Raw genomic sequence first — 25,472 nt, 5'->3', positions numbered from 1 at the left:
AATTAACCTTCAAGACTAACAGTTCCATCAGACTAGACCAGAACTGAGGTAGTAACGTAACGTATATTAGTTTATTTCTTTGTTATATTTGGATCTAAAGTTTATGTGCAAAAAAAGGGGTGATGCAAAAAAAATTTCCTATCTACAAAGGGCGATCCGCCGTCAATCAAATACTAACAAAGCAGACTTAAGATACAACAAGACCACTGACAGACCGAGGTTAGGGGCAGGCTACAGCAACAAACAAACAAAGACATATGTGCCGCGTATGTCCGATCACAGGAAGATTGCATATGTGCGTGACCCGGGGATTTTATTACAATTTAAAAAAACTCAATGAAAGTGCAAAACGTGAAACTGCAGGGCACCGAAACTCACTGTGCATTAAAAATTATGCAAATGAGATTTGTTGATAAACGCTTGTCCGGAATTTGAACCACAGCTTAATAAAAGTTTATGACGATAACAAAGATCAAAATGTTTTAGCTTCTACAGAAAAAGCCAGGCTTATTCTTGTAAAAAACAGGACAATCTTTGATAACAAATACTTCTTGGGGTTTGTGGCGTTCGGTTATTAGTTTATATAACAGTTTTTAGCATTTGTTGGCAATTTGGCACATATGCCAGAGCATTACAAACTTGCAAAGGATATTTTTAAGGAGCAAACCAAAGTCTGTTCACCTTGGCGTGTGGAATGGTTCCCAACCTTTTTTGGCTCGTGTCCTGCTGAAGACCCCAACGATTCCCAGGCAGTAGGCCTAATATGTGAATCTTATTGTTAGGTAAGTTTCGTTACTGTTGCAACTTTACTACTGAGTGTGATCGAAGTCATTCAACAATGAAAGTTTTATTGACGTTAACTTGCAGTACATAAATTGTATCTAGTGTCCGGTCGAAATGAAAATCAAATAGGCCAGCAAGGATGAATGAAACGTCTAAAAAAAGAAATAATGCGTCTACCTTTTTTAACTTGCTTCAATGGGCAATGAGCTTCCCTGAAAATAAAATTACAAAACAGTTTTAGTGTTGTTTAATCATTTACAGACATAAAGTTTTCGCAAGCAACCATGAGTTTGGAAATGAATGTTTACGAAAATCTGCAGCTTGAAAACTTGGAAGCAAACAATCCAAGACCATTACAACAAGCAGATGGTAAAGTGCTTATTTGTTTGTTACGGTATAGAAACATTACACGAAGGTTGTTGACGGGCCTACACACTCTTAGTTTTCCATTGCTTATTTTTACGTTGGTATTCCAAGCGCTACTTTTTTTAACGGGTTGTCTGGTTTAGAACGTTAATGAAGAACAAAAAATATTGTTTTTCAAATGTATTACAAATTTCAGTTTCTTGCAACAGATTCAGCAAAGAACCAACAACGAAATGCGAATGGGAATAAGAAGGAAATTAGGCGAATATTATTCGCCACTGTCGTTTTTACAATCGTATGCGGACTTGGAGGAGTTTTTGCAATAGTAAAAATCAGCCAACAGCAGATCGACAACGGTAATTTGATGGAAGCAACTAAAACCGATACCCTAAACAAAACATTTTCAGACGTGAGCCATTGTACAAGTGGAACACAAAACTGTTATCAACACGCAACTTGCATTAACACAATGGATGGTTTTCTATGTTCTTGTAATGGAAACTACACAGGAAATGGAACGCAATGTAGTAAGAAACAAACAAGCTTACATTAAAACTCACTCCTATTTACACACGATTAATGTGACTTGATTTTTTCCCAGATTTGGATAAGTGCTTAAGCGGAACGCACAACTGTCATCAACACGCAACGTGCATTAACACAGAGGATGATTTTCGATGTTCATGCAACGCAAATTACACAGGAAATGGAACACAATGTAGTAAGAAACAAACAAGCTTACATTACAATTCACAGCTATTTAAACACGATTATTGCAACTGAATTTTTTATAGATTTGGATAAGTGTGAGAGTAAAACACACAACTGCCATCAACACGCAACTTGCATTAACACAATGAATGATTTTCGATGCATTTGCAACGCAAATTACAAGGGAAATGGAACGCACTGTAGTAAGTAAGAAACAAACTAAATTGCATTACAACTCACTCCTATTTAAACACGATTTTGCAACTGAATTTTTATAGATTTGGATAAGTGTAAGAGTGAAACACACAATTGCCATGAACACGCAACTTGCATTAACACAATTGGTGATTTTCAATGTTCTTGCAACGCAAACTACACAGGAGATGGAAGACGATGTGATAAGAAACTAGCTCACATACCAACGCACACCTATCTAAAATGTAAGTGGAATTTTTACAGATTTTGATGAATGCACAAGTGGAACACACAACTGCCATAAATATGCAACTTGCATTAACACTGTGGATGGTTTTCTATGTTCTTGCAACGCAAACTTTGCTGGAAACGGATAGCACTGCACAGACATAAACGAATGTAGGAGCGGAACACACAACTGCCATAAATACGCAACTTGTTTCAACACTGTGGGCGGTTTCCTGTGTTTGTGCAACGCAAACTACGTGGGGGGTGGAACACAATGCGGTAAAGCAGAGCTCTTCAACCGGGGTTCCGTGAGTTTAAGGGTTGCACGGGGGTTCGCAACGGTTTGATGTAGCAATTCAAACACAAATGATTCATAATATCATTGTTTCGAACAGCAATGCTCGCCTATACCATCTAGTTAACCTTCGTTACACAATTGATCAATTGTGACGTAATAAATACAACCTTGATACACTCTAGCTCAGGGGTTCTTAAACTGGGGGGCGCGCCCCCCCAGGGGGGCGTGAAGGGTTCGCAAGGGGGGCGCAGCACAATCTGGCAGCAAAGTTTTAACTTGCAAACAATTGTAAATTAATGCATTGGAATTATGTCGGCGCTGATTTCGAACTTATTGTTTAAAGTATAAACGCTTCATTACTCTGAAATGGATGTCCAATTGTATTAACCAAACTTTTCCCACTGCGGGCCGCCGCAGAGTTTACATGCCCTAGTGCCGTCTTCTCAAACTTAGCCCATGAGGCGATTTTTATATGGGCGCCAAGATATGGTCATTTTAAAACCCCATTTAAAATCTGTTAAATTATATAGTTAGTCTCATCTTACAAGGAATGCTTGTATATTATGTCATAAGTGACACAATAAGGCAATTGTTTGCGCACAATTAACACTTTTTGTTTTGTCTGTGACGTAATAAACTGGGTTTGGATCATTCCTGGGCGTTGCAATCCTTTGAGAGTCGGTAATATTAATTTTACATGTCGTAACAGTAAACTTTCGTAAGGAGTAGATTAAGTTTTGACAGTAACAAAGTTATCAATACGATTTGGCAATCCAAAAATTGGGTCGCGAGCCGGATGAAATGACCTTGCGGGCCGTAGTTTGGTGACCCCTGTACTATATAGTCGGCTGTACATTCTTTATTTGTTCGCAATGCGTAGTTTAAAAGAATACTGGCAACGTGTCTCTGTGTTCGCAAAAGCCTACTTTTTCGCAACTTATCAGTGTTGAAGTGGCTTTTTCCAACGTTCGGAACTAACTTGACAGTAGCTTAAAGCGGACCTACCATGTATGTTGTTTCCAAAAAACAAGACAAGCATCATTAGTGCTAACGTTTTTTAGGGGGGGCGTGAGAATAAATAATTAGTGTAAAGTGGGGCGCGACCGAAAAAGTTTAAGAACCCCTGCTCTAGCTAAATTGCAAGATAAATGTAGAAACGACCGATCCAAATAACATGGCAATGCGTTTCAGTGAATCGTTGAAATGAAGTCAACCTTTATGATGTGCTTGGGATGTTGTCAACCTTTATGATGTGATTGAGAATTAAGTAAAAATGCATGTTATATCTTTGATGTAGCCTACTTGTATTACATTCATTAAAATTATTTCATGGGGGGTTCCGCAAAGTTTGACAAAGTACCTGAAGGGTTCCGTGCCACTAAAAAGGTTGAAGAGCACTGCGGTAAAGGAATGAATGACAATTCATTTACCGCATTTACATAATATTAAATAATAAATGCAACTTACGTTTTTAAAGATTTGGATGAATGTAAGAGTAAAATAATGCCCGATTTTTTCTCTTGGGACTATTTGCTTAACAAGCTAGTTTGATTTCAAAATATATTTACAGTGAGTACCTTCTGCAAGCAAAAACCTGGACCTTGTAGACACAACGGACGCTGTTTGGACACCGAAGAAGGTTTTTTCTGCATTTGCACCGTTTGGTACACGGGAACGAAATGTGAAACAGGTTGGTTTTCATTACTAAATATGCTTGCTTTGTAGAAAAGTGGGTCAAAAATGTATGGAAATGAAAATATTGTAATCATGTGCCCGAATCCAAACACAAGACAGAGAGATAAATCGTGCCTGGAACAACAAAACCAGAACAATATGCTGTGAGACCGGTTGTAAAGAACTTCACTAGCAGCAACACCAACAATGCTTAAATGGGGTTAAGTTTGGGTGCCATTAAACATCAATCACGAAAAAAAACATTATACTTTGTGTTATATATTTGAAAAAACATTATACTTTGTGTTATATATTTGAAAAAACATTATACTTTGTGTTATATATTTGAAAAAACATTATAATTTGTGTTATATGTACGATGTGTTAACAGTGCTTCGTGACTATCTCGTTGTTAACACAAGAATGGACTGGACCACAGCAAGAAAAAATTGTCAGTCCATGGGAGGTGATTTAATAGCCAGGAATTTGAGAAATGCAGCATTTCGCCTGTAAGTAAGACACTAGATACGGTAGTGGAATATCAACATCACAACAGCGACAAACTGTGACGTAATTTAATTTAACTATGTACCGCATGTTTCTAAAAGATCTTTGATGAACAAACTAAAAGCTAAGGGACTTAACGATCTTTTTGTTGGGATAACTGACATTGAAGAACACGGAACGTGGAAGTTCGTGGATAATATTCAGTTAACCGACACTACCACTCTCTTTGCAACTGACGAACCAAACAACGAGAATGGAAATGAACACTGTGGCGAGTTCAGGACCACATTGACGTCAGCATTTAATGTAAACGATGTTAATTGTGACGTAATGCAACGTTCGATTTGCGAGAGGCTTTGAAGCACCATGCGCAGCAGCAGTGAAAAACCACCATGCGCAGCAGCAGTGAAAAGTACTTAATAAACAACGGTTTAAATTCCTTGAGACAATAGGTTGACTATTGTTTGTAGAGTTTGCTAGATTTGACCGTGTCCTTTCAAAAATGCCTAATACTTCCGCATATTTAAATTTGTTTTCGTTGTATGTTTTTCGTTGGTCATTTGGCAGTCAAGAGTTTTGAATTATTATTCGTTTGTCATCATCTGCTCATATGCGACTGTAAAAGTAAATAACGGATAAAAACTGGATATAAAAACTGCGCTTATACAGTCTGTCTTTTTCGTTATGCAATATAATACATAAAAAGCGATGTATGACATTACTAGTTACAAACTGGTTGATTATTCAACATTTTTGCATTATGAAATTACCTAAGAAGACATATTAAACTAGAATAGTGGCTGCCCTATATATTTGCAATTTATAAATTATCGGTCCTATTTAACAATTTACTATGTACATCATCTGATCTACTAACAGGATTGTTTTTGCTTTGTATACACGAATGGGTCCCACAGACGTTTTCTAAACTCCAAAGAAAAATTAAAAATGGTTTGTTAATAAAATCATAAAATCCTGACAGTATTAAAGCACTATAAATTGGCACAGTTGCAATATGTGTATGCAGTTACGCAAAAACCTCTTACAGTGCTGCGGTAATGCGACTGTTTCTCCCCTCGTAGACCAAAATTATAAGTAACGTCCACTACGCAAAATATGTCCTTGTTATACAAACAACTAAACATGTTATAGCTCTATTCTAGTGGGAACACAGTCATGCATAACGCAGCGACCATATCCGACCGACCGTAACTTAATCAATCTCTCCCGAGGGATTTGTTTGTCTGGCAAGGGGCACTCAAACACATTTAGGGACTGTAAAGGCAACCATTCGGCGGATTGACCAAAGTTGTGAATACTAAACGAACTTACTACAAACAAATGTTTCAATTTTCAGCACATGAAGGCTTTTATTTCTGACCTATGGGCTGGAAAAACTAAAACCGAAAATTGCGGGGCTTAAGCAGTGAAAAAATTAGTGAATCCAATTCAAAGTTACAAGATTTATTAAAATACCTTACAATGCACCAAGCAACAAAGTATGAAGCTCCTAGATCATGTACTTTAGTCAGTACAGCGGTTTCAAAATAATATTGCTTTTCGTCGGGCCTGTGGGTGAGCCGCTGGGTTTGTGGTCAAACTACAGGAAGATCAAATTTGGATAAATAACTAACATGTAGATAAATTTGAATAAATTTAAAGCACTCTTTCTTGACCAAACGCTTGGAACAAACCAGCGTTGGGCTGGAAAAAAAATACAGAGACAAACCATTCACGGAAGGGGACCCATAATGAACATCGAGTAGAGCAGACTGCTACACAAATAACACAACACAGTTATTTTCGTTATATACGGATCTAAAGTTATGTATGTACAAAGAAAGGGGGATGCAAAAATCAACTTCCTATCTACAAAGGACGATCTGCCGTCAATCAAAACCTAACAAAGCACACTTAAGCTACAACAAGACCGCCGACAGACCGAAAATACGGACAGGCAGCTTGCAGCAACTACCAGGGACATGTGACGGATACGTCCGATCACAGGAAGACTGCATGTGTAAGGGTGGTGTGACTTGGGGTTACGTCCAAACTGCGAAAGGTGAGGTACGATTAATTATTCATCGGTTTCAAAGAATCCTAGAATAATCATGCGCCAAATCCAACGAAAATTGATCTATCAAATCACGTTGTATGCTTAACAAAGCAGTAATAAGCGTTCGCCAAGTCAAAAAGCAGTTGTGAAGAATTTTCCCCAAACAGGAAAAAAAAACGATTTCATTAAAAATCAGAAAAATTCAACGAAAGTGCAAAACGTGAAACTGCAGGGCATCGAAACTCATTGTGCATTAGAAATTATGCAAATAAGATTCATTGATAAACGTTTGTCTTGAATTTGAACAACAGTTTACTGTTCACGGTGCCAACAAAGATCAAATGTTTTAGCTTTGACTTTGATAACAAACACTTATTTTGTTTTTTTGGCATTTGGTTTTGATTTTTATGATAATTTTTTAGCATTAGTTGGCAATTTAGGACGAGATTGTTTTCGCTAACAACTAACAACAAAGTGTTCAAACTGCGGCAAAACTTAACCTGTCGGAATTACCATATTTACGTGGCTACGTGTATTTTATGCGAACAAAACTACGTGGGCCAAACAAAGAACAAGTTTTCCACACGTTAGAATGCACGCAGATCAATCTGGAATGCATGCGATCTTTCGGTTTCCAACGACAGAGCGGCTATGTTACACCATTATAGTTACAACCACTCGACGGTTTTAAACAAAAATCACGCAATCGAACAATGCTTTCGAGTAACGTCCTTGGAGCAACCCGAAATGCATTTGTTGGATATTTGCGAGGACAAATGATTTGGTAAACTTGATGCCACGATAAATATTGCCAAGATGATTTTACCACAATTTAAGTAGTTCTCTATAGGCACTGTTCGATTGTTTTGTTTCCATTGTGTCCTATAGCGTGTCTTGTGGTAACGTTCTTATCCTATCGTTTTTCCCGCGTAAACTCTCAATCTTAAATCAGTATTGGTGTTGTAGCCGTTGCAGCAGGGACTTGTGTGTTTTAACTGCAACATACCTGTATCCGTCTTTTTGTTATTTTACATTTTTACCATTTTACATCGTGATTTATTTATTTCCCGTTTAGGACTGACGATGTCATATATTTGGACAAAATCGATTGTGTTTTGCAATAAGAAATATACAGACAAATTTAAGTTTGTGCTGAATTTGTCAGTTAATTAATGTTAATAATTAGCAACCTGTTTCACACCCACAGCATAAAGCTCAAAAGGCTTAATATCCAATTGAAAACCGGATTACTGAGGGTCACACGATGAGTCATTGCAAGCCAGAACAGAAGGTAATGGTTCCAGCGCTACATTGGGGGGAATTGCACTAACAAAAACGAAAAAAAATCATGATTGACACGAAGCAATTTTCGTTTTGACATATGTTTTATTTTTTGACAGCGTTGTATTTTATGTTGAATATAATAATGTTTTGGACTGTGTAACATCAGTGTATTTGCGCCATATGGCAAGTCAGATACAATAACTGACATAAAAAGCAAGAATTTATTGATCTGCTATAAATTGAACGCAATAAATATCACTTTTGGGTTGCAAATTTATCTTTTCAAGACGATTCACCATCTATCATGTCGCTAAAAAAGCAATGCACGTTTCGTAACGACAGCAGCTTCACGTATTTTAATCGCAACCAATAAATCAGAACTAAGCCAATATAAATGCGTACCTTATAAATGCACCCTTGCAGTTGGCAGTTTGTCATTATTATAAAAAAAAAACTCTACACACAAAAAGAAGCTTGTCAGAATTATCAGGGAACTTGTTTCTGAAACAAAAGACGTAAAGCGAACAGTACATGGACGATGATAGCAGTGACTATTAGAAGTTAATCTTATAATAAATTCTTACTAAAGTTTTTTTTTTGTTTTCTGTCAAAATTTTTGGGTGACGATTTTCTATTGTGAAAGATATATCACTTTGCAGAGCTTTTTGTTGACTGATTTTAAGACCGAAAAATTGCTTTACTATTGTTCCAGTCTCTACTATTCAAGAATTAAAAATCATTCGTGGTTAAATGTAGGAAGGCGAATCGGTATGGATAGTACCGATATGTCACAAAGTTTTAGCCTTCCTGATCTAAAACGTATTGTTAAATGAAGCTCATTTCGTTTCAAGGAGACCACCTTCATTTATTACAAGAAGCAGTCAAAAATTTTTTTAACATGCATTATTTTTCACTGTTTGGGTTTGTTATCATTGTGATGACATCGCTGTTGAAAACATCTATAGCACAGCAATGTACCAGGCCCGGTGTTCCCTTTCACGGATCAATTTCACCAGATAAACAAATATATGAAGTAAACGACGTTGCTTTCTACAACTGCAATCCAGGATACACAATGAATGGAGAAAGCTATAATCATTGCAAAGAGTACGGGTGGATGAACAAAGCACCGACATGCGATAAGCATTATGGTTTGTGTACTTATATAGAAGTATTTATGTCAAAAAACACTTTATCGTCTCATAGTAAATGTAAAAAAGCTTTAGACGTTAAAAAAAGCTTTACAAAACATAAGGTGTTTGCCAAGTACTGAGTTTCCCTTCAAAGTCAACGAATTAAAAAGTTTGTCAAAAGATAACGGTTTAAAAGGAACAATAAGTGTCTCAAAACTATTTTAAACACACAAATTTACCCAACAATTTTTTTTCAGATTTGTAGATGCGGTTGTGACAAGAAAGCTATAACTATTTTTGTTTTGTTATTCAGACTGTCAAAGACCTAAAGTTCCGAAAAACGGTACAGTCGAACCGGATAAACCGGGTTATAGTTTGAACGAAAAGGTGACGTTTACTTGCGACCCAGGATTACAATTAAAAGGAACATCACAAATTGTATGCCTCAGTACTGGGTGGTCTGATGAATCTCCGACATGTGGTACGAACATATATGTCTTTACACAGAAATATATTTATTCTTCCCATACATTGAATAAATAGTAGTCAAAAAAGCGTATTACAGAGTACCCGATTAACCAGATTACATTTAGCCGACTTGTTTCTTATTTAATAATAGGAATCAGTTTATGATTTGCAAAACCGACCCGATTAACCAGTTTTTTCAGTCGGATTCGTCTGTACTTCCATTTTATACTGTAGTTATGAGCCAAACTTTTACCGTTTCTGTAGGACGACTTTGTATTAATTTGTGTTACTAATCGTTGAACATTAAGATTTGGTCAAAGCCAGATATTTTGCATTTAGATGGTTGCAGTGTGATGAAGATACGTAAAACAATTCCAATGGTAGTCATTGCGATTTTTGCAATATTTATTCAAGCATAGTTGCATGCTTGGAACGAAATACAACGTTTGGGCAATTCATAGTAATGTAGATTGGTAAAAAACCTAAACCTAATGTAATCACTGAGTAAACAGCCGCACAGTAATTATAAATATCTGTACAAACTAATTGACGTATGAAAGTGATAATTAATTAAATCTTTAAAGCAGTTGTATGCAATAAAAGTAGTATATTACAAATTCGTGTTTTTGTGTTTGCCATGTACAGAGTAAGGTATATGGGAAATATACATTGCCAGAAACGAACAAAAAATAAATTGTTTAAGTTGTGTCACTTTTGAGACAAAAAACATCTGAGGACAACCGTTTTTGCTTCAAATCTCTGCAGGCATGTTAACAAGAGAAAAAATGTTTTCTTTCCGTTTTTAATCCTGATTTCAAAAACTGATAAAAATACCAACTACCTTTTGCTTTGACACACGTATACAAAATTTTTTGTGGTACACAGGGCAATACCAACATAAACACGTACTGAAAACGCGTTCAGTTCCAGCAGAAGTATTTGCAAAAAATACGTGACCAAACAAGTCTTTCGAAAAAGGAGGATCAGCAAAATTACTAAATAATCGATTTATTTGTTAAACATTGTTTCGAAAATAAAACGTTATTGTGTTGAATTACACTGTGTTAAGCGTAACAATCCAAAAAATACGATATCATTAAAAGATATTAGTACAGAAACGTTTGTCTAACACACATCCAGTATTTTGAAGAGAAAACCTTTGCTAAAAACTAACAAGACATTCCGCTTTATTTTTTCACCTTAAATACCAAAAACCAAACAAAACACAAATAGTCACATTTTAATTACCGTTATGCATGATGATATTTGCCAGCTTCACATTGCAAAATAGCCAATAAACTATCATAAAAAATCAGGTGGTGCGCATGACAAAAAGTGTAAAATGCCACCGCAGAACTTTTTATGTAACTATTTTTGAACGATTTGTCATGACTGTCGAGCGGAAACTTGTGTTACATACCGCTAATAGTCTACCAATTTGGTCCCCAACGCCGGTGTAAAAACGTCAGCAATAAATTGTGTTTGTAGAAATTATAGCTTGCGGTCATTAAAACTTCCCATAATCAATGCATTAAGCAATTTACAACAATCTTGCTTGTTACATAACAAGATGTTGTGCTGCACAAATGAGTCAATTTTGTCAGGAACGACAGCTAACCATTGGCACAAACCGTTTGAATGGTGATCAACACTTCAATAATAAAACGAAATGGCTGCACCATCTGTCAAATTAATAAAATTGACCTTTATATTGAAATTATTCGAATTGGCGTTTAGGTAAAGGGCAAATTTTCAGTTTCAGCCTTTAAAAGAGAAATAGTCACAATCAAGCCAGATTGGAAAGTTTTATTTTTGCGCGAAGGATATTTTTTCGTCAAAATAATTGTGCGGATTTTTGCGCGGAATTAAAATTTTCTGCGCGGATTGATAGACTTTTGATTGACAAGTGGATTTAACGATTACCGCAATTTGTATGTAACGCCTGCAGGCAAGACTATCCAGCCGACAAAAAGAACAACTAAATAAAGCAATAAACATGACAAATTTTCAGTTTTGCTCTATTGCGCACGCAGCTGTTCTGCTAGATTCTACAATTTTTCATTTTTATAACGATTCAAACATTTTGCTGATTTCTTTCATGGGGATAGTTTGTGATTGCGTGACTGTTTTTAATTATTTGTCATGCAGAAAACATTATTGTATGTAACTTGCCCAGCCGACAGTCACTTTAATAGTCAAACTACGTCCTAAAAATACAGATAAATGTACTTTTAACGACTGCGTTAGCGAAATAGAAATGTTATTTCAAGCGTGACGTTCGAAAAGTTTCGATGTGCTTGACTGATTTGCGTGGATTGTTCGTGAAATAAGAATTGTGACGACATAGAACTTCATTGTGCAACGTAAATATAAAATTGTAAAGAAAGTTTATTGTAGTTACCTACGAAAGCTGTGCTAAGTTGCGCGGACAACATTTTTTTTGCGCGGATTACACGTAAGAAGCCTAAATTTGCGCGGATTACAAGGGGAAATCCAAAATATTGCGCGGAGGATTTATCCTCTTTCCAATCTGGCAATCAAGCATTGTTTCAGGACAATGCCTAACAAAAATTTGCATACGGCAGTGGTTCCCAAACTTTTTCTTATTTATTTCAAAACGGTCCCTTTGTCATTATTTCGAGGGCTCGCGGTCCTTAAGCCTAAATGTGTATTTCATAAAAACGAAAGTTGATTGCGGGATTTTAGCTAGTTATGCAAAATTGCGCATAACAATCATCCAAAGACAGCATGTGATATCACAAACAGGACAAAAACATTACGATTGTGCGCGAACAATTGCATTTTTGATAGTTGTCATTCAATAAAGGCCATTGTTTAGCAATGGAGACAGTCGATTCTCAATTCTACTTTGATTTAAACTTATTTAGTGGCACAAACTGACTCCAAATAAGATTATAGAATTACTTCAACCGCTTCGCGGTCCCCCGAAAATTGTCTCACGGACCCCTAAAGGACCGCGGACCCCAGTTTGGGAACCGCTGGCATAAGGCATCGACCCAACTCTTCATTCTCCGTTTTTGTAGCTTGTTACGTAACTTGGCAAACAAACTGCTAATCTATTTCTGCGAATATGAGGTAGTAAAAATTTATGAGCTTTAGGTCGTTGCCCTGCAATCTAGTGAACAAAAAATGCCGCAAAAAAAAAAAAAACAGTTTATGCGGGAGTTATTAGAAACGCGATGTAGTCAGTATATTGCCAACGATTTGATCCCAGACAAGTGAGTATAAATCTTCAGAGTACCTACTCCATAAAGCTGTACCATCAGTTGATTGTTTAAGTATCAAAAAGTACAAAAACATTTACTAAACAGCAAACGCCATAATCTGACACTTAACTAATCCGAGTAGTCGAGTCCCGGCACTGGTGCTTCGAGACTAAGTTCAAAAACTTTGCCACTTCGAATACGCAAGTTGTTATCCCTTTAAAATATAAGTTAGCAAACTAAATAAAATACAAAAACATCACATCATTAACGCTGACGTCAGTTTAAGTACCCTTTTGCCTTAAAAAAACATGTTTAAAAGCAAACAAATGACAAAATGACATTACAAACACATGTGAACAACATGTGTGAGTCATGTCAAAATAGGCAAACGCGAACGAGTACTAGTCTTTCCTATACACCGACAAACCCTTGAATTTAAAGACGCGAATTTCGATTCGGTCTGCATGATTAGTTGAACCGAGAAAACGGCAATAATCCTATACGTGATGCCTTACTAACCCTCAACTGGTAACGCAAATTTAACACATAATTGACAAAGAAACAGATGGTTGTTTGGTAATATCGAGGTAAATATCTACTTGTTTTTCCGTAAGTCTCTTGAATGCAATTTAGCAATAATTTGTATGTCAGAGTACAACCATTTTTCCAATCAAATTTAGTGTGAAGGGTAAAACCAACCAAGATTAATATAAGGAGAAACATATGAAACTAACCAATATCCACCAAAAAAGTATATGACTCCCATGGCGATGCGACAGTCTTTAAGATTTACTTCTTACTGTTTCTGAATCGGAACTCCGGCGCGGTTTTGTTTCTAATTAAAGTCTACTTGGATAGTGCTTTAAACAGACAATGTGCACAAATTCATTTGTTGGTATATCGCCAATTACCCAAAGTGTAAACAAATGTTTCTGCGTATTGCGATTTCAAACCACAAACAGGGCTCCAAATCTGCAACAGAACATGCTGCAAAGCTCAAATTATGGACTTGTGATTGGGGTATACTTTGGCCGAAACGAAAAAAAACAGCCTAAAGGTTACATATCGCACTGCATTTATTTAAAAGTTATTCAAAACACACTGATGCCTGACGCACACGTGTTCATTGTTGTACCACAAGCATGTAAAATTGCGTATGCGCCAAAGCACCAATAAATGAACAAATGTAATGCCCTATATCAGTGGTCGGCAACCGCCGGTCCGCGGCCCGGTACCGGTCCCGGTCCGCGAGGAGTTCGTTACCGGGCCGTACAATTTTTCAGGTTAAATGCTATAAAACATTTTGCTCATGTATCCTGGGGATGATAAACTAATTTAAGCGTTTTTATTGCTAAATATTTGTAGTTTTTTGAAGACCGGTCCGCGATAAAATTTTAGTTTCAAAAACGGTCCGCAGTGCAAAAAAGGTTGCCGACTCCTGCCCTATATCTCATATATCTCAAAAACAACAAATTATAAATTATTTTTGCTACCTAAACTAAACTTAAATGCAAGTTGGATCAAGATATTTAACATTTAGCGCCACAGTGGCTTTTGTTTGTTGTTTTGGTAACAAGTTTCAAATAACGCAAAAACGTTGTAAGAAAACTGAAATTCTGGAAATGAAATCAATGTCTGTTTCTTGTGACAGGTTTTTACCATGTCGTAAAACTAACAAACAAGCAAGTGAAAAAAGTGTTTTCCAAATAGGTGTATTATAAAAGCACCCTTGCAGTTTGCCAGTTGCACAAAAATAGGAACACTAAAATGTAGCTTGTCAAAAAAAACGTGTTTTATGGAGGGATGTGGTTACAGGAGAATACGCCGTAAAGCACACTTTGCATTTACCGTAACAACTGCTCAATATGATTAGAAGTTAATCTTATGATACAAGCGTTACTAAGACATTTTTGTTTGTTTTTGTCACACTTGTGGGCATTTTGTTTCAGGGAAAACCGCGTCAAATTACCGCGAGCAACAGAAAAAAACTTCAACATGCAGCATTTAACACTCTTTGGTTTAGTTGTGCTGGCATTGCTGTTAAGAACCTCTATGGCAGAGAATTGTACCAGGCCTGATGTTCCCCTTCACGGGTCAATTTCTCCAGATAAACAAATATATGACCTACACCAAGTTGCCTTTTATCCCTGCGATCCAGGATACACATTGAAAGGAGAAAATCTTAATCATTGCAAAGAGAACGGATGGATTAACGAAGCACCGACTTGCGATCGTACGTATACTCTTATTCTTTAAAGTGTAGGTTAAAAATATCATGGCATCAGACGGTTAAGGGAAAAAGTGTTTGCATCCGAAAAAACAAACAAATATATAGCGTAAATTGGTTTCTATTCTAAGTACTGAGGTTGTCTTTGGACTCGAGTTGGAAGTTTGCACAATAGTTTTTTTAGTTTCAATGTATTGGTTTCATTACATTTCTTTTGTTCTTCAGCCTGCCCAAGACCTACTGTTCCGAAACACGGTAAAATCGAACCGGATAAACCGAGTTATCAACTAAACGATGAGGTGTCGTTTATTTGCGATCCAGGACTTCCACTAAAAGGCACACCACAAATTGTATGCCTCAGTACTGGGTGGTCTGATGAATCCCTGGCATGTGGTAAGGGCATACAGAAGTATATTTATTTTACCAATAATTGAAAGAATAGTAGTGGGCGTTTCGCCGATTACCTGGATTTGCATTTAAACGCTTTTCTCTTCTTAAATAATAGACATCGGTTTTGGATTTGTAAAACCGATCCGATTTACCGACTAGCGATAAACTTGTTTCATCTGAACTTCCATTTTAAAGTTATAAGGCAAACAAATTCTGGTATCTGGAGGACGAATTTGTATTAATTTGTGTTACCGGTAATGGAAATTTTTTGGGGGGTTTAAAGGCAGATATTTTGCATTTAGGTGGTTGCAGTGTAATGAAGATAAGTCAAACAATTCCAATGGTATTCATTGCAATTTTCGCAATAGTTATTTAAGGGCAGTTGCAGGCTTTGAAGGAAATACAACGTTTGGACAATTCATAGAAATGTAGATCACTGCAAAGTCTCAACTTTTGTAATCACTGCGTAAAGAATCACACATGAATTAAACATGTATGTACAAACTAATCTCAAATAAAAGTCATATTCGTCCAAATGTTCGTTGTACTTGTAAGTAGTGGAAATTAAACAACACAAAACCGTGTTTTGTATTGGCCATTTACGTAAACGGCCAAGGTATATTGATAGTATGTATTGCCAGACAAAAACTAAAATTAAATTGTTGAAGTGTATGTCATACTATAACCGTCTAAAGAAAGCCGTGTTTTACTGTAAAACTTCGAAGGCATAAATAAACAAGAGAAACAAGCGAATGAAAATGATTTTAAAAGACCGTCAGCAAAACTGTCTAATATACAGCTAAAATCATCCAACTTTTATGAATTGTTTTGTAATCTGGCTTGCGTACATTAAAACTTATGCAAAGAGCAACATTTTACAACCATTTTTATTTTGGTAAGTCAGCATGTTCTGCTAAACAATTCAGAGGCAGTGGACAACACTTTTAAAACTAATGTAAATTTTAGCTTTGACACGAAAATTAAAGTTAATGGTAGGGAACAGAACGTTTGCATGGTAATAAACAACTCGATGATAAAACAAACTGGTTATTTCAACTGTCAAACCAATAAATTTGACCATTTTGTTGAAATTCTCCGTATTAACGTTTAGGTGATCGGATTTTTTTACCTTAAAAACGCAAGTAGTCATAATCAAGCAATGTTTTAGGACAATGTTTGGCAAAAAGTTCCATCAGACACAGACCCAAATGTTTGTTTCTAAGTTTTCGCAGCTTGGAAAGTAACATGGCAAACAAAATGCCAATATTGAGGTAGAAATTTATGAGCCTAAGGTCGTTGCCCTGTTAATGGATTTCACTTTGTTATTTTATGTCAAGAGGTCGTATTGTAATTTTATGTGAAGCTGTCCATTGTGGACATAGTTAAAATGAAAAAAAAAACGATTGAAAAAACGCTTTCGTTGCGTTAAAGCTTATTGCATCAATTGAGTTTTTTGTGAAACGTGAATCTGACAAAACAAATTTAATGCTTCAAAACGAAAGACAATTTATGCCACAGTTACAAATAAGCAATGAAGTTTGTAATGACTGAGTTACGATTTGAACAGTTAATTGTTATTGGATATAAAATGGACATTTTGTCACCGCCACAATTGGACATGAAATCGATTTCACAAAACATATAACAGATCCTTCAAAGCAGAAACGCAGTGCAAACAGAAAAATGAAGATATAACCTCAAAGCATCTTAAAAACTTCGCTATTTAAACTGTTTTGTTAAGTGTTTCGGCGGCGCATTTTCTTAATTGGCATGGTAACACAAATCATCTCGGGAGGGCTGCTGTACAGTTACTTAATATTGTCTTGCCAAAAACGTACAAAACTTTCCCCCCCAAAAAAACAAAGGCTTTCACTTTGGGTAAAAATGTAGCAACTTCGAATACGCAAGTTATTATCGTTTTTATGAGGTAACAAACTAAATAAAATAGAAAAACAGAAAAAAAATAACATTAACGTCAGTTTAGTACCCTTTGTCTTGTTACATGTAGACAACATGTTTTTGGCAGACGGCAATAACATCACAACCATGTAGACAACACATGTGAGTCATGTCAAAATCTTAAGCTGGCAAACACGCAAACATACCAATCATCTGTTTAAAGTTTAAACAGACACATCTTACAATCTAGCTAGAAAATACGAATCTCCGTTGGGGCTGCATCATTGGTTGTGCCAAGAAAACACAAATTTTTTTATACATGCTGTCTAACAACCACCAGTTCATACAGCATAGATGACACATATTTGACAAATTAAACATAAAACGGTTTAGTACTGTAACGGTAACATAGTACTTTTTATCCAAAGTTTCTTGAACGCAAATAAGCTGTAATTTCCAAGCTGAAGTTAAACCTTGTTTTCCAATTAAATTTAGTGTGACCGGCATATAGGCTACAACTAGGATTATCATGAAGTAAATGTATAAAACTAACCAGTATCCACCAGAAACAAGATGATGTGTTCATTTAGTAATGACCCACACGATCGGCTTTAACTTCTTTCTGTTTCTGCACTGGATCTCCAGCGCGGATATGTTTCTAATTTGAAGTCGCGGCTTGTATTGTATGGTATGCTGAACAAACAAATGTTCAAACTCATTTTGCTGAAGTACACAACTTTTATCCAAAGTGTAAACGTATGATTTAACGGATCTTTTGTCAATAAAACGCTACATTTTATGTGTAATGACGAAGTAAATTTCCAAAAACGACCACAAATACATTTTCTGTGGAACAAAAACATATAAGTTTTTACTTTTTTCCGCTTAATATACACCAATATCATCTGCAAACATGGTCGTATGAAGCAAAAAGTGCTTCGGTTAAAATATGGCATAGAAATGTTGATACCAAACACCATGTCGAGATGCATCTTCAAAAAAATTAACATATTAATCGTGTGATTATTTTACGTAGCCCAGTGTAATACGCAAGAAGCAAATTGCAACAGCCAAATTACGCATGGGCCAGAGACACAAATTTTGAAATCCTATTTTGTTTAAAAAGCTTCTCTTAAATTATAGTTAATCCATGCGTTCAGGGATTCTCATGCAACATTAGATTGTGCTTACGTAAGATGCAACAATGCTGAAACATTGTGGTTACGAAATATATAGTTAGGTTACCTACCAGAAACTTTAACAGGATGCAAAAACTGGATGGCGACTCATAAGAAGTCATTAGGAAGTAGAGCAAGGACCACTGGCTTGATTGGTTGCGTAACAAGTGTTACTCCACGGTGCGGTGGTTTGTTTTGTGTTTTGTTGGATGTGGTTGGAATAATTAGCTGCGTAAAAAGGAAAAAAATACTTATATATAACGTGTTATTGAATGTCTTCAGTTATTACCAATATTTATTTAGGACTTATATTTTACACTTCTTTAACAACCTGTACGTTTCAAATGTCTTTCATAAATGCGGTTTATTTATGAAACGGAAGTGAAGTATAAAAATGTATTGTTAGGAATTTTTTGACTTGCGTCAAAATCACGTAAGTCATGTCATCGTGATACAAGGTGAGTCAAAGCAGTGAAAATCAAATAAGAAGTTTTCAAACAAAATAAAAAAACCTCAAACACAAAACAGTTACCGAATCGTTAAAACTGACCTATATAACAAGCATCAATGACTATTTGCTTAGTCCATGGTTCAAAGGACCAAAAAAGCGACAATCGGTAATAAAACTTTCATGCGGATTGTTTAAACAAACCAGGGTCATCAAACCAGCTTTAAGCAGCATGAAGCGGAGTGGTTCCGTATTTTTACAACCCCTGTAATAATGCTCCTGATAAAATAAGTGACCTCCGCTCCAACCAACCATTTCATTGTTATCCAAAGACAGCACAGGAGCGCGTAAAAGGATTTTACAGAAACTTATGTGCAGTGTAACTTATGCCATGAAGTACGCTAAAAGGTTCTTTCCTATTCTCAGTGTGGTGTTGATGTTTTGTCCTATTACTCGTTCGGTTTTAACAACACCTGTTCGTAAGTTGGTATTGCTGTACATTGACTGAAAGAAAGCTAACTAAAGCATGGCATATTTTGTCTCGCAGCTCCTACATGTTCCAAACCAGAAATTTTGAATGGCAATGTGGTTCCAGATTCCGCAGTATATCACAATGCCGATATGGTAGAATTTTCCTGCAACAGCGGTTACACTCTCAATGGAATATCAACTGCAACATGCGTAGCTAACGAAACTGATGCCAGCTGGGACAGTCCACCTCCATCATGCAAAGGTATATTTACTTTCAAACATAAACAATTTAAATTAACACAAATTTGCACGAGTATCATACGCCTTGTATGTCACATAATTAACTATCCAGTAGTATTGAACGTGTTTGGTTGCAGAGACTCCAGTACCAGTCTGTGGAAAACGGGCCACCGCTTTCTCAACGGTAAATCTTTTGCATCAGCTTGTCAGACATTTTTAAACTTTTACGTTTTTGAATGTCACAGAGTGCAAGAATACACGGAGGTTCAACTTCAACAAGCGGTTCTTGGCCCTGGATGGTGCAAGTGTTTCGAAGCACTGGCGCAACCCTTCAATTTTTATGTGGAGGAAGTATTTTGTCTGCAAAATGGATTATGACTGGGGCTGACTGTTTCAGTAACTCAGACACGTGAGTAAACATCAAACAAACGCGACGCCAACCGACAAAAAGTAATAAAATCAAAACTTAGGTTGGTGATCTACGCTGGAACACTGACGCTTACTGAAAGCGTGCCAGAAGAACAACAGTTACCAGTGAGAAGAAAGGTCAAACACCCAAGCTTTATGTACGTAAATATTCCGACATGTGTTTATATTAAGTGCAGAGAAAATATTAAGATATCTATTTTTTCAGAAATTATCAGTCAGGGAACGACGTAGCGCTTTTAGAAGTGTCGTCAAGTATTGTGTTTAATGGTCTTGTGAGACCCATCTGTGTACCACCTGGAACGAATTACGAATTGCCTCCAAACACAAAATGTTTCTTTGCGGGTTGGGGAAGAACACATGGTACGCTTTTAGGCGGTAATTTAGTCACTTGTCTTTAACATTTTGAGATAGAATATGTACATAAAACTATAACGTTTTTGTAAACTTTAATCTACGGGTTGGCTGTAATACTTTTTTCATCTAATAATGGGATTTTAAGGTAAGAAGTACACTACTAGTATATTGCGGTTTATAAGAATATGTGGTTACTTTTAGACCATACCCTCAGTCCTTCTGAGACGTTACAAGAGGTAGAAATGCAGATACAAACCAAGACATACTGTGACCCAAAGTATAGAAGATTTATCAGTGCATCGCCTGACGGAATGCCCAGCACCCTTTTGTGTGCCCATGGAAATAACAAAGACACTTGTGCGGTAATATAAAATGTTTAAAGTTTCAAGGGCGTATATATACTCTTAGATTCGCTAGGTAAAAAAATGCCTAGTTTCTTCTAAAACAACTCGGACAACAAAATAACAATATTATTGCAGGGAGATTGGGGCGGACCACTGATGTGCGATGTTGGCGACGGGACATGGTACCAATATGGTGTAAACAGTTTCAGTGACGACAGATGTGATAATGGGCCAACATTTTACACACAAATGACGCAAGTATATTCTTGGATTGAGACGGGTAAACAAAAACGCTTGGTATTAATTACTACATCTTATGATTTGTCACACCGTTTGGGACCAAATTAATTTGGCATTTAGTGCAACAGCGATAATAAATCAAACAATAAGTTAATACTAATTAATCTGCAACGTAAATAACCGTAGCCCTTTTTGTTTCAGTTACAGATTCAAACTTCACTGTACCGGATGGTAAGTCGAGATTTTTACATTTTTACATTTGTTCAAACTTTTACAGCGCACTTGTATCCAGTTTAGAATAACGTAGCAATACCCCACCACATATTTTCCAGATGTCAACGAATGCGACCAAACGCCTGATCCATGTCCAAATGAGAAATGCATTAACTACGTGGGGAGTTATACCTGTGGTGCAATAAGTGGACTGCGCATTCACTATGCATTTCAGGTCATTTGGGGCATCTGTCTTATGTTGTGTTTAATCATATAAGCGCTTGTTTCACCATGTATGTTCGTTTCACCATTAGCCTACTTGTTTCACCATGTATGTTCGTTTCACCATTAGCCTACTTGTTTCACCATGTATGTTCGTTTCACCATTAGCCTACTTGTTTCACCATGTATGTTCGTTTCACCATTAGCCTACTTGTTTCACCATGTATGTTCGTTTCACCATTAGCCTACTTGTTTCACCATGTATGTTCGTTTCACCATTAGCTTATTTGTCTCACCATCATGTATGTTCAAAGTTTTGATTGTACATTACCAAAAATGAATAATTCATTTAATTCAAACAAACGTTGGTAACGAGTGGTTAAATTTAAAGTAAACAACCGAAAAACTATCCTACATGGCACAAACTTTTAAACATACAATGAACTCCTAAAACTGAAGGCATCTGCAAACAAAATCAATGCAAACAAAATCTGGCCACATGACACAATTAATTTTTAAAACGGTATTATTTACAATCCACTGCAGCAAATTGGACTCGAGCGAGCGTAAATAGGTGTTGTCTTGTTTTCAGTACAACCTAGGTTACCTAGTCCAGCGCCGTCAATGCAAAAACTTAATCGAAAAAGTTATGTACGATAAACCATTTTCTGTCCACAATTTGAAAAGACTTCTGAAACTTGGCTTGTTGTCAAGCTTTTTTACGTCCGCTCTTACTCATAACTTTTTCGATTCAGTTTTTAACGCCACTTTTCTTAATAAATAGCAACAACGTTTATTATTCGTGTATGATTTCTAACTTTTATTAGAATATTACCAATATATGTCGCAAATGCTCCACAGTAAAAGCATTGGAAATAAGTTTCAAATGCCATGTGCAAGCTCCTAAAATCGGCTAAAAATATATCGCAAAGACGGGGAATTCGTTTATAGTCCAAAACCTATATAATGAACACGAAAATTAACAGTTTTACCTGAAAGCAGTCAGCAGTAACACACAACACCAAAACATGTGAAACAACCTACAGAAAACGCAAATTTATATCGAAACTTGCCGAAAATAAATGTAAATCAAGTAAGCCCTTGTATCTTCGCAATGTCACATATACACATTGTTATGATACAAATACTGACCACACATAACGTGCTGCCTGCTAAACACAGCATGAGCATAAAACTAAAGCAACAAAAAACGATGCAAGTAGCTATTCAAAAATGCATTGTGTTCATATTAGAACCATGCTATAAGGTCGGCAAGAGAGTTGATTTTTCAGAGCATTAATAGTGATTTAGATGTTCATAATTAAGTTCTTTTTGACTAAATTTGAACTCTTACAATACACGTTTAGTGTTTATTATGGTACAGTATAATATACCTGAAAACTCAACGACGAATTTACATGCTTTCTGATTGCTATTCAAATCAGCTGGCAAAAACCACTATTTCAAACAAAAACGTGGCTATTACAATTTTGACATACAAAATAAATTTGGCAAACGATTTTCAAAGGTAACAAGTCGAGTCAACTCGAGCAGAAATGCAATGTAAGTACTGCATTTTACTTCACTTACCGGCGCTTTTCCATGTCTATTTCCATTTCCCATTCTAAAGGTTAGCAACCAATGCGACACTTTGTTTCACACTGAAAGTACACAAATTTTATTAGACACTTTACCCTTTGGAACAATTTACACTTTACCCGTTTGTATGTCGAGTATGATATTAATGCAACATTCACTTCCAAGTTGAAGCAATGCTTTTTCTTCACATACAGTAAAACTTCCTGCCGCTTGTTTTTAGAAAGGTTCATGCAGTTCAAATTTCTAAAGTCCTAAACAGTTAGGTATTTTCACCGTAAATGTAGACAAAATTGGTGTAATTCCAATAAATAAACATTTCTTCACATGCACATCGCTAACTACCTGTTATATCCCAGTTTGGCAGCTTTAAATGAGTAAAGATTCTACTATTGTTGTTAACTTACAGACACAAATACAAGACCTACCAAAAGAGACAAAAACTGCACTCAACTCCCACTTGCATTCAGGCAACTTTAGAATTCAGAAATAACGCATCTTTATGACGTAACAATTCCTGCCTTTTTATCCAGCACAAAATCCAGTGAGCTTTTCATAAAGTTTGTTTGTTTCCAAACTTGATCAAGTAAACATTAAATTATAAGCTGAACAGTTTGAAATCTGCCCACAACCACATAACATTTATACATACCTTGTTATTATGTGCCTAAAATTACACCACTGACACTGCAAGTTTATCTTTTTTTCACTGTGTGAAACTACTCAGCAGTGGCCAGTGGTACTACAGTTAACAATTTAAAGTGATGTTTAGGGGTTTGAGTAAGGCGCGTTTTCCACAAAAGCCTGCAAGGCGAAAACGTTGTTCGTCTCGCTTGGCTTGCTGATAAGGTAACATGTTGCTTGTCATCTTGTCTGAGTTTGTTAACTGCAATGCAATATGATTTTGGTCGCTGCATCTGGCCTCTAACAACAAAAATATAATTTGGACACTGATGTTTTGCTTTATACGTTTAACACTTTCATAGTGTCATATTTCTAACATTGTTTTTAACAGCTCAGTAATAAGCAAATACATAACACGGTTGCAACGCATTTTGATTTCTGTTTGAGAAATTTCCCCACTCTCCGTTGAAATCTTGGGTGGTTGGTATTATCAGTGTTAGAAAAGAAGACTGTAACGTAAATGACCTAATATTCGCACTGACGTCATGAGTAAGAGCGGACCTGACTTGAAAGTTTTCCATTGCGTAATTTTGTATACCTCAAGTGTTTGTTTGATACGGTGGCCCAGAAGTGCAAAACACAAAACTCGTGACACACGCAAAACCTGTGACACACCCCAAAGTCAGAACACAAAAACCATGACCCACCAAAGTCAGAACACAAAAGTCGTGACACACCCCAAAGTCAGAACACATTACCTAGAACACAAAAGTCGTTACACGCACCAAAGTCAGAACACAAAAACCATGACACACACCAAAGTCAGAACACAAAAGTCGTGACACACCCCAAAGTCAGAACACAAAAACCATGACACACACCAAAGTCAGAACACAAAAGTCGTGACACACGCAAAAGTCAGAACACAAAAACCATGACACACACCAAAGTCAGAACAGAAAAGTCGTGACACACGCAAAAGTCAGAACACAAAAACCATGACACACACCAAAGTCAGAACACAAAAGTCGTGACACACGCAAAAGTCAGAACACAAAAGTCGTGACACACACCAAACTCAGAACACAAAAGTCGTGACGCACGCAAAACCTGTGACACACCCCAAAGTCAGAACACAAAAACCATGACACACACCAAAGTCAGAACACAAAAGCCGTGACACACACCAAAGTCAGAACACATTACCCAGAACACAAAAGTCAGAACACATTACCCAGAACACAAAAGTCGTGGCACGCACCGAAGTCAAAACATACAAAAGCAACTTGATTTTACGTTTTTCAATGAACAGTACCCAATACAACATCATAAGACATAATGCATGGGTGTCAAACTCGCGGCCCACGAACACTCATAAACAATTGTACAATTTTGTCAGATTTTTATCTACTAATAATACAATTTTTCTACTTTTCATAGTGAAAGCTATGATTTACAGATATTTAAAGAAATTTAATTTATTAATTAAAATTCGTATGTTATGAACAGAAACGATAGTATTTAACCGTTTCTCAAGGCGTTAAGTTTCAGTCAAGGGCGTTCAACCTGCAGCCGTACGGCCACACGTGAACATGTTCATTAAAATATATGTACTGGGCGCCGTGATGTAATCAAAACTCCTTTGCCAAATATTTTGATTTTCATAC

At 36.4% G+C, this 25,472-nt stretch overlaps 2 protein-coding genes and 1 long non-coding RNA gene across 4 annotated transcripts in view; 2 read left to right on the top strand and 1 right to left on the bottom strand.

Moving 5' to 3' along the window:
- Nucleotides 1–23,770, bottom strand: part of LOC145218838 (uncharacterized) — a 53,552-nt gene extending 29,782 nt beyond the window's left edge. Inside the window, exons 1-5 of the long non-coding RNA XR_013857754.1 lie at nucleotides 23,610–23,770; nucleotides 23,304–23,435; nucleotides 23,176–23,246; nucleotides 18,696–18,852; nucleotides 18,000–18,139 (exon numbers count right to left, since the gene is read on the bottom strand). This is a non-coding gene — a long non-coding RNA (uncharacterized LOC145218838). The remainder of the gene's footprint in view (nucleotides 1–17,999; nucleotides 18,140–18,695; nucleotides 18,853–23,175; nucleotides 23,247–23,303; nucleotides 23,436–23,609) is intronic.
- LOC145219133 (uncharacterized) lies at nucleotides 67–5,031 on the top strand. Of its 2 annotated transcripts, XM_080086520.1 has the most exons (10): nucleotides 67–782; nucleotides 1,045–1,152; nucleotides 1,359–1,505; nucleotides 1,557–1,676; nucleotides 1,751–1,870; nucleotides 1,944–2,063; nucleotides 2,139–2,300; nucleotides 4,152–4,271; nucleotides 4,647–4,764; nucleotides 4,932–5,031. In XM_080086520.1, exons 2-10 carry the CDS (start codon nucleotides 1,068–1,070, stop codon nucleotides 4,957–4,959), a joined length of 1,020 nt encoding a protein of 339 aa, XP_079942646.1. In that variant the 5' UTR covers nucleotides 67–782; nucleotides 1,045–1,067; the 3' UTR covers nucleotides 4,960–5,031. The 2 variants fall into 2 exon arrangements, with proteins under 2 accessions (XP_079942646.1, XP_079942645.1); XM_080086519.1 differs by having other exon boundaries at nucleotides 1,359–1,676.
- LOC145218836 (chymotrypsinogen B-like) lies at nucleotides 19,383–22,381 on the top strand. The gene is made up of 10 exons (XM_080086244.1): nucleotides 19,383–19,551; nucleotides 19,620–19,805; nucleotides 19,921–19,967; nucleotides 20,029–20,192; nucleotides 20,254–20,349; nucleotides 20,418–20,572; nucleotides 20,768–20,928; nucleotides 21,046–21,190; nucleotides 21,352–21,381; nucleotides 21,483–22,381. The coding sequence occupies exons 1-10, from the start codon at nucleotides 19,443–19,445 to the stop codon at nucleotides 21,638–21,640; spliced, it is 1,251 nt and encodes a 416-aa protein (XP_079942370.1). The 5' UTR covers nucleotides 19,383–19,442; the 3' UTR covers nucleotides 21,641–22,381.
- Nucleotides 23,771–25,472: the final 1,702 nt, after the last annotated feature.

This window comes from Phallusia mammillata, chromosome 3, assembly GCF_965637545.1.
Source record: "Phallusia mammillata chromosome 3, kaPhaMamm4.hap1.1, whole genome shotgun sequence".
In the NCBI taxonomy this organism is placed as follows: Eukaryota; Metazoa; Chordata; class Ascidiacea; order Phlebobranchia; family Ascidiidae; genus Phallusia; species Phallusia mammillata.
The sequence above is the reverse complement of the archived record's forward strand: the minus strand, read 5'-3'. Positions and strand labels throughout refer to the sequence as shown.